This window comes from Musca autumnalis, unplaced genomic scaffold (assembly GCF_047663935.1).
Source record: "Musca autumnalis isolate F117 unplaced genomic scaffold, ASM4766393v1 scaffold_2, whole genome shotgun sequence".
NCBI classification, from domain to species: domain Eukaryota; kingdom Metazoa; phylum Arthropoda; class Insecta; order Diptera; family Muscidae; genus Musca; species Musca autumnalis.
Window position 1 is genome coordinate 236,105,669 of NW_027411755.1, and position 13,588 is coordinate 236,119,256.

Below are 13,588 nucleotides of genomic sequence, written 5' to 3' on the forward strand. Positions count from 1 at the left end.
TGCTGCTCGAACAGTGGACAACCTAAGAGAAGATAAAGGGCTTCATTGGTGCTGTAGACAATGTAAAATTTATGATGTGGAATTTTATTCATTCTTTAGGAAAACACGTACTGAATTTACTACATTACAAAATGATCTAATATCCATTACTGAAAAGTTTTCCAAGTATAAGGAGTTTTTTGATAAATCATCATGTTTAGAACAATTTCTTCAATCTCCTTCGGATACTCGTAAGAGAAAAAAAAACATCTGATGTTTCTATGATTGATCCTGTCTCAACCCCTCAAATTATTATTCAAACTCCTTCAAAAACGCAATTACCAAATGGCACTGAACCCGCAATATCTCAGTCTAGACAACTTGAAAATGTATCTCAAACTCCATCGAGACCAAGTGATGCTATACCTTCTGGGTCAAATCAAATACCTGAACCAACTGCAACAAAAACGCCATTGAAACAAAAGCAACACCTCCCGCCATCAACTACTCCATATTTTACTCCCTCAAAATCGTTGAATAACACATTAAAAGTCGTACCTAATATGAAAACTATTTTTGCCGCCCGTTTTGCTTCTGAAACTACTCCTGAGCAAGTAACTGAGTATGTTAAGTCCAAATTTAATCATGATATCGACATCCAAGTTTTCAAATTCAATTATGCAACGAAGAGAAGAAAAGTATCATTTAGGGTAATTGTCCCTGAAGAAATATTTGAAACCGTTGTGAAGCCTGAATTCTGGCCATCGAAAGCAATAATTCTAGAGTATATCTACAAAGATCGCCCTACTACTAATGCCGCCGTTTTACCTCCGCTATCAAATCCCTCAAAAAACTAATTAACTTTCCATCTTTGAAACACTTAAATGTAATCTATCAAAATGTAAGAGGATTGAATACTAAATTAACTTCATTATATATAGATAGTTTTGATTTCAATTATAATATTCTTGTATTCACAGAAACATGGCTTAAGAAAAACATCTTTAATTCCGAAATATTGTGTAAAAAGTATAATATTTTCAGACGCGATCGCTCCGATACCTCAAAGAAAACTGGAGGTGGGGTACTTATTGCAGTTTCTTCCGATTTTGCTACAGAAGAAATAATTTTATCCTTAGTTTCTGACATTGAATTTGTTGCAGTAAAAATTCGAATTGGTAACTCTTCCATATTTCTAACATGTTCATACATCCCTCCCAATTCAAATATTGATGTTTATGTGAAACACGCAACTGCTATTAGATTAGCTTTTAGCTCGTCGAAAGCATGTGATACTCTGATTGCCCTCGGTGATTTTAATAGCCCTACAATTCATTGGGACATTGCTACAGATATGAATTGTTTAATTCCCCGTACATTAAATAGTTCTTCAAAAGATTTCGTTGATTCTATGTATGATCTTGGATTGTCACAAGTAAATAACATTTTCAATATTTCTGGTAGGCTTTTGGATTTAGTTTTTGTCAACAATCCCTTAGATGTATCAATTAACTCATGCGACCCTCTAACGCAACCCGAAGACCGCTTTCATCCCACAATTGAATTGAGAATTATAAAGTCAATTATGTCGCGTAGAATTATTTCAATGCTAAATCGTCAGTATTGCTTTGCGAAGACCGATTATTGCAAGTTGAATTCCTTACTCTCAACTGTTGACTGGTCTGTTATTTTATCTAATCAAGATTTTGACATCCAAATAAATACATTTTACTCAATTCTTTACGATTGTATTGCAGAATCCGTTCCCAAAACTTTACCCCAACGTTCTTCAGGGCCACCCTGGAATTCCATTACTTTAGCCAAATTGAAAAACAAGAAGAATAAATTATTTAAGAAATATAAAAAATCTGGATCATCCGTTGATTTTTCTGGCTATACTATCGCAAGATCTGAATATAATATTGAAAATAAAAGAGCGTATAAAATGTATATCTTATCAATGAAAGAAAAATTAAAACGTAATCCAAAATCCTTTTATAATTTTATAAACTCTAAGCGACGATCGAGTACATATCCAAGTTCCTTTAAATATGGATCTGTAGTTGCAGATGATGATGTCACAATAAGCAATTTGTTCGCTGATTTCTTTGCTACAACATACTCGAAAAAAGTATATAACCAATCTGCTCATTATCCATACAAAATCAACGAATCCTCTGTAATAAATGTATCTACATTTAGTACAGATACTGTATTAAAAAATCTAAAAACCATAAAAAATACATACAGTCCGGGGCCGGATGGAATACCTGCGAATATTCTTAAGCACTGTGCTAATAATCTTGCCATTCCACTTTCAAAATTGTTTAATAAATCGTTACATTTAGGTTATTTACCACCTATTTGGAAGGAATCATATATAATACCATTATTTAAATCCGGCAGTAAGAGCAATGTAACAAATTATAGAGGTATCGCTAAACTTAGTGTCATACCGAAACTTCTAGAAAAACTTATTACAGATACTTTGTCCTTTGATGTTTCTAATATTTTATCTAACTGTCAGCATGGATTTCGGAAATCTCGTTCAACGATTACAAATATATTAGAATTGACCACTATTGTTAATGATGGGTTTAGATCTAGATTACAGACTGATGTTATATACACCGATTTTACTAAAGCTTTCGATAAAGTTAATCATACTCTATTGCTCATAAAATTGGATAAAATGGGCTTCAGTTCACATTTACTGCATTGGCTGAAATCATATTTATCTAGAAGAACTCAAAAGGTGAAATTTAACTCCGCTGTATCGAAAAGTATATCTGTTTCCTCTGGTGTTCCACAGGGAAGCCACCTTGGCCCAATTCTTTTCACACTCTTCATAAACGATTTACCCACGACTGTTAAAAATTCTAATTTGTTAATGTATGCCGATGACGTGAAAATATTCCGCTCATTTAATGACCCGGACGATCAGCTTCTTCTTCAGTCAGATTTAGATAATTTTTATACCTGGTGTAATTTTAATTTAATCGAGTTGAATATACCAAAATGTAAACATATATCTTTCTATCGACTTCATCAACTACGTACTAAATACTACTTTGATAATCACGAGTTAGACACTGTCGAATCATTCAATGACCTTGGTATATTATTGGATCATCGTCTTAGCTTTCGACAGCATATTAATTCTATGGTCAATAAAGCCAATGGAGCACTGGGCTTTATGAAATGATGGGGTAAAGAATTTGGGGATCCGCAAATCACCAAACGTCTTTACATATCTTTTGTTCGTAGCATACTTGAATATGGTGCAGTAATATGGGATCCTCATTACACTATATACGAAAACATGATTGAATCGGTTCAGAAACAATTTCTTTTATTCTGTCTGCGTCATCATGGATGGAACTATCAGAACCTACCTTCGTATGAGACAAGACTTAATATGATTAAACTGCCTACATTGAAAAGTCGTCGAGTAATGCTGGGTTTAAATTTTGTTTTAAATATTATTCAAGGAAGAATTTATTCAGACCTGATAATGAGTAGGATCATAATAAAAACTCCCATCAGGCAAACAAGAAATTTTCAACTGCTTCAAATTCAATACTTTCAGAGGAATTATGCCAATAACGATCCACTACGCTACCTTCTTTTGCAATTCAATAAATTTTATAATCAGATCGATCTGTCTGAAAATAAAGATGCTTTAAAACGGAAAATAATATTACATCTTAATACATAACACTTCCATCCAATCGTAATTGTATATATGTATATTTTTAGTCTGTAAGGATACATGTATTATCTATAGACTTAATAATAAAAAAAAAAAAAAAAAAAAAAAAAAAAAAAAAAAAAAACTTCCCAGGTGTGAGCACCTTCCTTTTAAAGTTGCTTTAAGAGCACCGTGTAGACTTAGGTGGTACCTTTATATGAGGACTTTATCAGAAAATAAGAAATTTGCCAGATAATTCAACCCCCTTTTGGGGTTTTGCTCTTCCGACCAATTTATTGCCCACCCATCGGATCAGAACTGGACCAAGAGGACCAACAGCAAGAAACTAAATAAGCTCAACAGAGATGATATCCTTAGCTCCTACTCGTGGAAGAAGTCACAGCAGCCATCTCTAAAGCTAAAGCCTCCAAAGATCTTGACCCAAACGTCATCTGAACTGGGTCAGAAAGCTGTGGAATACTTTTAAGGCCGCCGTCAGACCATCTGCTTTTTCACGTGTATGACATCAGCTGTTCTGTATAATAGTATACCCAAAGTGATAACATACATGTGAAAAAGCAGATGGTCTGATGGCCGCCTTAGTAATCCCGGAGATGTGGATGTCTTAACCTAATAAACCGACCGACGTCGAGCGACCATCTTCCTCTTATCACCGACCGTAAAGATTTTAGGAAGCATTGCTTCCCCTCATTGGTCGATTTCAGAAAGGCATTCTGTACCATATCCGCACTAAATCAAGTAACCATGCACAAATCAATTGGTCTCAATGAACAAAGACCGTCGGAACGTACAGTCGTCGCGGCCTTAGATTTATCTACGAGCTTTTTAGGTCTCCTATCGTATACCGAGAACTTTTAAAGACTTCTATATTAGACAGAAGACTTTAGAAGGTACACTCTAGTGGACAGAATAACATTTGATGTTTCTCTAGTGGACCTTAAAATGTATTATATAGTAGACAGAAGATCTTTTAAGTCGTCTATCGTAGACATAAACCTTTAAGGTCTTCAATAGTAGATAGAACACCTATTAATGTGTTCTCTAGTGTACAGAGGCCCTTCTTAAGCCTTCTACTGTAAACAGAAGACTTTAAGGTCTTCTATAGTAGGCAGAATATTTAAGTTGTTCTCTAGTGGACAGAAGACCATCTAAGGTCTTCTCTATAAGATAGAAGACCTTTTAGGATTTCTCTAGTAGGCAGAAGACCTTTCAAGGTCTTATAGTAGACAGAAACCCTTTTAAAGTCTTCTATCGTAGACAAAACGCCTTTTAAGGTCCTCTATCGTAGACTAAAACCTTTTAGGTCTCCTACTGTAAGCATGACACGTTTTAGACAGAATAACTTTAAGGTCTTCTATCGTACACCGAGTGGAAAGAGGACCTCTTAAGATCCTCTATAGTAGACAGAAAACCTTTTAAGGCCTTCTATAGTAGACAGAATACATTTAAGGTCTTCTATAGTAGACAGAAGATATTTTAAGTTGTTCTCTAGTGGACAGAAGATATTTTAAGTTGTTCCCTAGTGGACAGAAGACCTTTCAAGGTCATCTCTAGTGGATAGAAGACCATCTAAGGTCTTCTCTAGAAAATAGAAGACCTTTTAGGATTTCTCTAGTGGGCAGAAGACATTTTAAGGTCTTTTAGGTCTCCTACAGTAATCATAACACGTTTTAGACAGAATAACTTTAAGGTCTTCTAGCGGATACAGAGTGGAAAGAAGACCTCTTAAGGTCCTCTATAGTAGACAGAAAACCTTTTAAGGCTTTCTATAGTAGACAGAAGACCTTATAAGATAGACAGAAGGCCTTATAAGGTCTTCTATAGCAGGCAGAATACATTTTAAAGTCTTCTCTAGAAGATAGAAGACCTTTTAAGGTATTCTTTTGTGGACAGAAGGCCTTTTAAGGTTTCGCTAGTGGTTAGAGCAGGTCTTCTATAGTCGACAGAAGGTGTTCTCTAGTGGATAGAAGACCTTTTAAGGTGTTCTCTAGAATATAGAATTCCTTTTAATGTATTCTCTAGTGGACCTTTTAAGATCTTCTAAAGTAGACAGAATATCTTTTAAGGCCTTCCCTAGTGGACAGAAGTCCTTTTGAGATCTTCCCTATTAGACAGAATACCTTCCCTAGTAGACAGAAGTCCTTTTGAGATCTTCCCTATTAGACAGAATACCTTCCCTAGTAGACAGAAGTCCTTTTGAGGTCTTCCCTATTAGACAGAATACCTTTCCTAGTAGACAGAAGTCCTTTTGAGGTCTTCCCTATTAGACAGAATGCCTTCCCTAGTAGACAGAAGTCCTTTTGAGGTCTTCCCTGTTAGACAGAATACCTTCCCTAGTAGACAGAAGTCCTTTTGAGGTCTTCCCTATTAGACAGAATGCCTTCCCTAGTAGACAGAAGTCCTTTTGAGGTCTTCCCTGTTAGACAGAATACCTTCCCTAGTAGACATAAATCCTTTTGAGGTCTTCCCTATTAGACAGAATGCCTTCCCTAGTAGACAGAAGTCCTTTTGAGGTCTTCCATATTAAACAGAATACCTTTCCTATTAGACAGAATTCCTTTTGAAGTCTTCCCTATTAGACAGAATACCTTCCCTAGTAGACAGAAGTCCTTTTGAGATCTTCCCTATTAGACAGAATGCCTTCCCTATTAGACAGAAGTCCTTTTGAGGTCTTCCCTATTAGACAGAATACCTTCCCTAGTAGACAGAAGTCCTTTTGAGGTCTTCCCTATTCGAATGCCATTTAAAGTCTTACCTGGTAAGCAGGAGACCTTTTTAAGGTCTTCTCTAGTAGACAGAAGACATTTTAGTATCTTATGTAGTAGACAGCAGTCCTTTAAAGGTAGGCTGACTTCCGAAACGTCATAAAACTGCTTTATTTCAATTATTACTCGTGCATTGTAGAAGTATTTTAAATACACACCGTTGCAAAATCTACCTAATGTATCATTTTTTTCTGCGCATCAGTTACGTTTTGGATTGCAATACTTCGCATTAATTCTGTATTGCAGCAATATGGAATAGGATGCTTAATGTTACGAAATTAAGACCAACTTCCTCAGAGAAAGAAAATTAGTGTTGACCTCAACAAAATCAACCGCGACCTTATTACCTCTTGGTCCAAGAAGATGAGAGATGATCTTGTTATAAGAGTAAATTATAGAATAATACCTACCGTTCAAAATCCTCATTGTTGGTTTTGACAATCTCCTCACATTTACCTCACACTCCACATAAAGACACATGTGAATCAAAATCCTAGCCGATTCCACATGAGGCAAGGAGAAACGATCCTAGCTAACTTATAAGGCGATTGGACGCTCCGTCTTTAACTACACTGCTCCCGTCTGGACACCCTTTATCTCCATTGTGTGGCGAGGATTCCCAAAATCCACTTAGAATAACTATCTGATGCCACCAAATCACCGAGGTAGATCATCTGAATGTGGAAAACAAGGTATTGCCTGTCCAGCAGCACAATATACATCTGGCCAAACAATTCTTGGTGACAAGTCAATATCCGCAACATCCTAACGTTACATCGGGATAAACTTTCGCCGCTATAGCACAGAAATACAATATGTTTTACCACGGGTCATCACCAGTAACTCGATAGCTGCAGCGCAAAACCAGTTGTATACTGTGGCTGTGAATTAGGCTTGGAGCAATTATAAGTGCAAGAGGGTCCTAAATGATCAGCCTCCTGAGAAACGCAACAAACGAGAAACTCCCTCCGGGGCATACTAGAACCATTTGGGCACAATTGTGCGTTCCATTCTGAACATATACCGAACGGGAATTATTCCTGAAGTCAACGATGTTTGCCCTTCTTGCCAGCAAAGCCCTTATGATACCGCGAACCTCTGTTCAGTTGACATTAATACCAAATAATAACACCGAACTTTCAGCAATAATATCAAAGACATGTACATATGTACAATCGATAACCATATTGTTCATATAAATATAAACTATGATAACATCCATTCAGCGGAAAATTTATTAAAATTTCAATAAATAAACTGATTTGTATTATAAATATTTGTTATTGTTATTAGCAATATTGTTGTTATTTTGAATATTAAATGTGGTTTTAATTTACAATGTGTCGTGTGAAGCCTCACCATATGAATATGTTAATATGTTAAGCTTACATCAACAACAACTAACCCATTTACCCAGTTAGTTCCGTGACAGATGTTGCATTTCAATTAGTCAGTAGTATTAACAGTTAATCGATCGATCCCACATTTTTCCAACAACAAACATGTAAAAGTTATTGTAATTGGAAAACACTTTTATGAACAAGTGAAAGGGGTCGAAATACAACAACTAACACCGAGTACATGGGTACATAACAGATTGCATCTAATCTGCATGAGAAGGTAATTTCGACACTCATTTGACACTTAGTCCCAATTAACATTGGTCAATTTTCTTTGAGGAAATTCTCAGTTTGTTGGAGAAAGGCAGGAGTCATATTTTAATTCTTTATCACTCAACACCCCCTCTGGCCGACAGACTAACAAATGCTGCAAGGGAAATTGTCGAATAGAAATCCGCAGTTAGTTTATTATTATTATTATTATTATTTTAACATTCTCGTTCTTCAAAGATTTTGTCCTTTAAAAAAGAATCTTAATAATTTAATTTTTCTCTTCTTTATATTTTTAGTTCCTACTCCTCGCCCGTCTGGCATCACATTTGGTAATTGGTGTTATATTCGGTTATCTATACAAAGATGTCGGTGACAAGGCCAATACCGTATTGGGTAATTATGTCTATTTGTATGGTACAACGCTGCTTTTGGTCTATACGGGAAAGATGGCTGTGGTTCTGACATGTAAGTATTTTGTGGAATATGGAGGCCATTCACCTTTTATTAACGCTAATTCGGTTTTATTTTACAGTTCCCCTAGAAATTGGTATGCTGTCGAGGGAACATTTTAATCGCTGGTATAATTTGGGACCGTACTTCTTGTCACTGCTGTCATTTGAAGTTCCTTTTCAGGTAAGGCGAAACCACGAATTATTTCTAAAAGTTCAATGGGCAAAGACCAGATTTAGAGATTAGTAATAGTTGATTTCGCAGTGTAATTTTATGCATGCCCGCCTTGCATAGGATGGGGGTACATTAAGTTTGTCATTCCGTTTGTAACTACCCGAATTAATCATTGTAGACCCCACAAACTATATATGTTCTTGATCAGCGTGCAATTCTACATCTATATAGCCATGTCCGTCCGTCTGTGGAAATCATTCTAGCGTCCGAACGGATTGGATGGGTGGATGAAATTTTGGGAAAATCTATTATATCGACACCTCCAAATAATAGTATGCTAAGTCTAAAAAGTGAGTTTTGCAGAAGAAGCTCTCAAAGTTAGGAAATTTTTTTAACTTCAGTACTATGCTAAGTCAATATTTGTTTATAACTTCTATTCGAATTGACCGATCATTACCAAAATTAGACAGAATTTAAGTTAAAGGGCGTTCGACACCTCCAAATAGTTGTTTGCTAATTCTGAAAAGCGAGTTTTGCAGGACAAGCCCTTAAAGTTTGGAAATTTCTTTGACCTTCAGTACTATGCTGAGGAAATATTTGTTTATAACTTCTGTTCGGATTGTCCGATCATTACCAAAACTTGACAGAATTTAAGTAAAAGGACGTTAAATATAAAAATGTAAAGAACTTGAAAACATGCTAAGTCTACTTAGCATACTATTGTTTGGAGGCGTCGATATGTACGTAGGACTTTTGGTATTGAAAGCGGGCTATGTAGGTCCACGCTTTCGTATAGCCCCCATACAAAATGAGGCGTGACGCGTCGTCATTTTAAGAAATTTTTAAGATATTTGTCCCATTTTACCACCGATTTGTAATTTGGTATATTGTGTCTCCAGAGGCCAAAAACATTCCTACCAAAGTTGGTTTAGAGCCCCCATATAACGCCCCATACCCGTCATTTTAAGAAATTTTGAATGTATTAGTCCCATTTGACCACAGAATCGGTTGTAAATTTGCATTTTGCGTTTTAAGAGGCTAAGAAACATATCTACTATAAAATGTTTACATAGGTCCACGTTTTGGTATAGCCCCCATATAACTCCCCCATATAAAGTACGCGTCATTTTAATATATTTTGAATGTATTAGTCCCATTTGACAACAGAATCAGTTGTAACTGTGTATTTTGTGTTTCCAGAGGCTAAGAAAAATTTCTATCATAAAATGTTTATATAGGTCCACGTTTTGATATAGCTCCCATAGGACGATATTTCCCGATTTTCGACATTTTGAATGTTTTGGCCTCATTGTCCCACCGAGATGACTGAAATTTGGTATTTAGTCTTCGTTTGGGGTATAAAACTTTCCCGCAGAAATTTGTAGGTATTGGTCCACGCCATCATATAGCCCCCATAGAACGGTACCTTCCGATTTTCGGTATTTTGAAGGTTGTGGCCACATTAATCCACCGAAATGGCAGAAATTTGTGGTGGAGGGTATAAAAAGTTCGGCCTGACCGAACTTAACACTTTTCCTACTTGTTTTAAATATGCACGTCCAAAAATATTTGTTAAAATATCCACGTTCAAAAATATTCTTTAAAAAATCCACGTTCAAACATATTCTTTAAAAAATCCACGTTCAAAAATATTCTTTAAAAAATCCACGTTCAAAAATATTCTTTAAAAAATCCACGTTCAAAAATATTTTTTTAAAAAATGAACGTTCAAAAATATTCTTTAAAAAATCCACGTTCAAAAATATTCTTTAAAAAATCCACGTTCAAAAATATTCTTTAAAAAATCCACGTCCAAAAATATGCTTTAAAAAATCCACGTTCAAAAATATTTTTTTAAAAAATGAACGTTCAAAAATATTCTTTAAAAAATCCAGGTTCAAAAATATTTTTTAAAAAATCCAGGTTCAAAAATATTTTTTAAAAATATTCACGTTCAAAAATATTGTTTAAAAAATATTCACGTTCAAAAATATTCTTTAAAAAATCCACGTTCAAAAATATTCTTTAAAAAATCCACGTTCAAAAATATTCTTTAAAAAATCCACGTTCAAAAATATTCTTTAAAAAATCCACGTTCAAAAATATTCTTTAAAAAATCCACGTTCAAAAATATTCTTTAAAAAATCCACGTTCAAAAATTCACTTTAAAAAATCCACGTCCCAAATATTCTTTTAAAAAGCCACGTCAAAAAAAATATTTTTAAAAAATCCACGTCCAAAAAATATTCTTAAAAAGTCCACGTCCTAAAATGTTCTTTAAAAAATCCACCTTCAAAAATATTCTTTAAAATTCACCTAATTTTTATCGCGGAGTTCGAACGGCGGTTCTTACGACACCACTTGTAGGGAAGTTTTTCATGGCTGAAATAATCAGGAACTATCGCCAACATTACACTGAGTCGTATTTTTTCGCCGTTGGAATTATGATGCTGTCTATCCGGACATACAGAATGCAAGGCGGGTGCACATAGCATTTCACCACCACAGCCAGTTCAGGTTGCAGTTTTATGAATCTGGACACAAAGAAACCAAAAACCGATAACTGAAATAACTGAAACGACCGTAATTGCGTTGCTACAACAACAATAAAATTAGATTCAGTTCCAAGATGAAGTATGTCAGTCCATTCCCTCAGCTACCTTCTCTGGAAAAATTCAACACTTTTTCCCTTTAAACGAGTTTAAGGCCACATCTTGGAACGTTTCACATTTTAATGACGGGAAGTAGTTGTAATAATGATTACAACATTATACTTTTTGCTAGGCGAAGCCAATACTTCCTGAGATATGGACATCGAAATATCCCAATATTTAGGCCATTTCTTCATACACCTGCCGTACAAAAGCTTTTATTAGTCTTTATGGTCTTTCTTACATCGCTGTACTTTTATTCTTCATACTTCTCTCGATGATGGCACGAATGTTCCGACTCTATATGCAGCATTCTTATCAATGGTAGCAGCATGGGTTGGCAGAGGCCTCTAGTACCCAAGTACTGCTTTTGCAACTGTTTGCATGGAGTGAATGATACTTTACCATTGTTCTGGCGGGAGATGAGAGAGCTTTCATAAAGAATATAGGTCTGAATTTATACACTCTGTGAGAGTTTTTCATTTGCTGAACCACAGCAGATAAAGATAAAGGAAAATCATATTCTGTTTCTAGTTCCAGTAAGGAATATAGGAGAGCATAGCTGAATTAGGTAATTTGAGTAGGGCATGATATTCTGTTTGCTGTGATTGGACCATCCCTATGCCCCCATGCATAATATATAAGGCCGGCACGCTAAAAACTTCACCACAGTGGTACCCTGGGTCTGATAATCATTCAAAATAGATTATTTGAAAATGCCTGAATGATTTTTTGTTTCCAATCTTCGTAGCAGATACTCTTACTAACATTCCATTACACTTTATCTTTCCAGTGCATCTGTTCGGTCATCTACATGGGCATTAGCGTTGTTCTAACCCACAACGATAAAAGCGATAACTTCCGTGTCATGTACTTCATTTTATTTGGTGTTTTGGTAACGCTGAGTGCCCAGGCTTGGGGTTTCTTTGTGGGAGCCACACTACCAACAAAGGTGAGTTCCAGAAAATCTATCTAAATACTTGTCCTTAAAATTAATTCTGCTTCTTTTATGCCACTTACAGATTGCTGTCTTCTTGGGTCCCATATTGGCGGTGCTCTTCTCCGTCTTTGGTTTCTGTACCCGATACATTGATATAACACCCATATTTCGTTGGATGTGGCATATAAGCTATTTTAGGGCTGGATTCCATGGAGCCCTTAATGCCATCTATGGCATGGATCGTACAATGTTATCCTGTCCCGATGAAATAATGTATTGTCATTTTCGTAGTCCAAAAGTATTTTTGGATTTCATGATGATCTCCGATGTTAGTATGACAAATTGTGTCCTGCTAATGGCTGGTGTTATTGGTGTAATGCATCTACTGACATTGGTGACATTGTGGCACAAATTGAACAAACGTTAAGTGGATATAACCCTAAGGAATTAGTTTTAGTAATAATATAGAAAAAGAGAGTGTTGTACATAATTTATCCATTTTTCATTTATCCATTTTCAATTCATCCATTTTTTTTCTAAGTGTAACTCATTTTATTATCCATCCTCTTCACATAAACACATTCCAATTCCAGTGTTATGGTTGTTAAACCAAGAAAAATATTTTACCTAACAGGCTGTAGGGTATAGCTAAAAGATATATATTTTTTAATTTTTAGTTTTATACCAAAAATTAGTTCTTAGTTTTAGTTTTTAGCAAATTTTATAAATCTCAAATGAATATTTAACAGAAACAAAATGTAGTCACTGATATCATTGTCGTCTTGCCAAAAAAATTAATTTATTTGGTTTTCTAAAACTTCTTCGAATATTTATTAGATTTCCTTAATTTAAATGAACAACATGACAAAATTTTAATTAATTTATCAAACGTTTATTTTATACAAAACAAACCAATGTGTATTCCCATTAATTAACTTTATTGTTATTCACAAATTTTAAAAATGGTAATAAAGGCAAAATAATTTAAAAATGTTGACTTTTGTATTTTGTTGTACATATGTATTTAAAGGCTGTCTAAGTAGTGTAGAATATTTTATGTCTCAAAATGTTGTACTATATATTGAGGAGAGACAATTTATCGGGCCTGTTCTGGCATTCACCTCTGCACCACAAGTGTATCGAACACACTGTTATTTTCTTGGGGAGAGTCGGGTGTATTCTTATTATTTATACAATTACTTATACATTATAAAACTCTATGACCAACGTTTATTATGTTCTTAAACTGTATGCAAAAATTCAAGCCACAAAAATGACAAAAATCAATTTTTCTTGATATGTCA

At 35.0% G+C, this 13,588-nt stretch overlaps 1 protein-coding gene across 2 annotated transcripts in view; it reads left to right on the forward strand.

Annotated features, from left to right (window-relative positions):
- LOC141395364 (ATP-binding cassette sub-family G member 4) overlaps positions 1-13,275 on the forward strand; it is a 131,751-nt gene extending 118,476 nt beyond the window's left edge. For both annotated transcript variants that reach the window (XM_073971054.1, XM_073971053.1), the window contains exons 8-11: positions 8,366-8,534; positions 8,602-8,702; positions 12,138-12,296; positions 12,367-13,275. In XM_073971054.1, the coding sequence (XP_073827155.1) occupies positions 8,366-8,534; positions 8,602-8,702; positions 12,138-12,296; positions 12,367-12,711 (774 nt within the window). In that variant the 3' untranslated portion in view covers positions 12,712-13,275. The remainder of the gene's footprint in view (positions 1-8,365; positions 8,535-8,601; positions 8,703-12,137; positions 12,297-12,366) is intronic.
- The last annotated feature ends 313 nt before the right edge of the window (positions 13,276-13,588 follow it).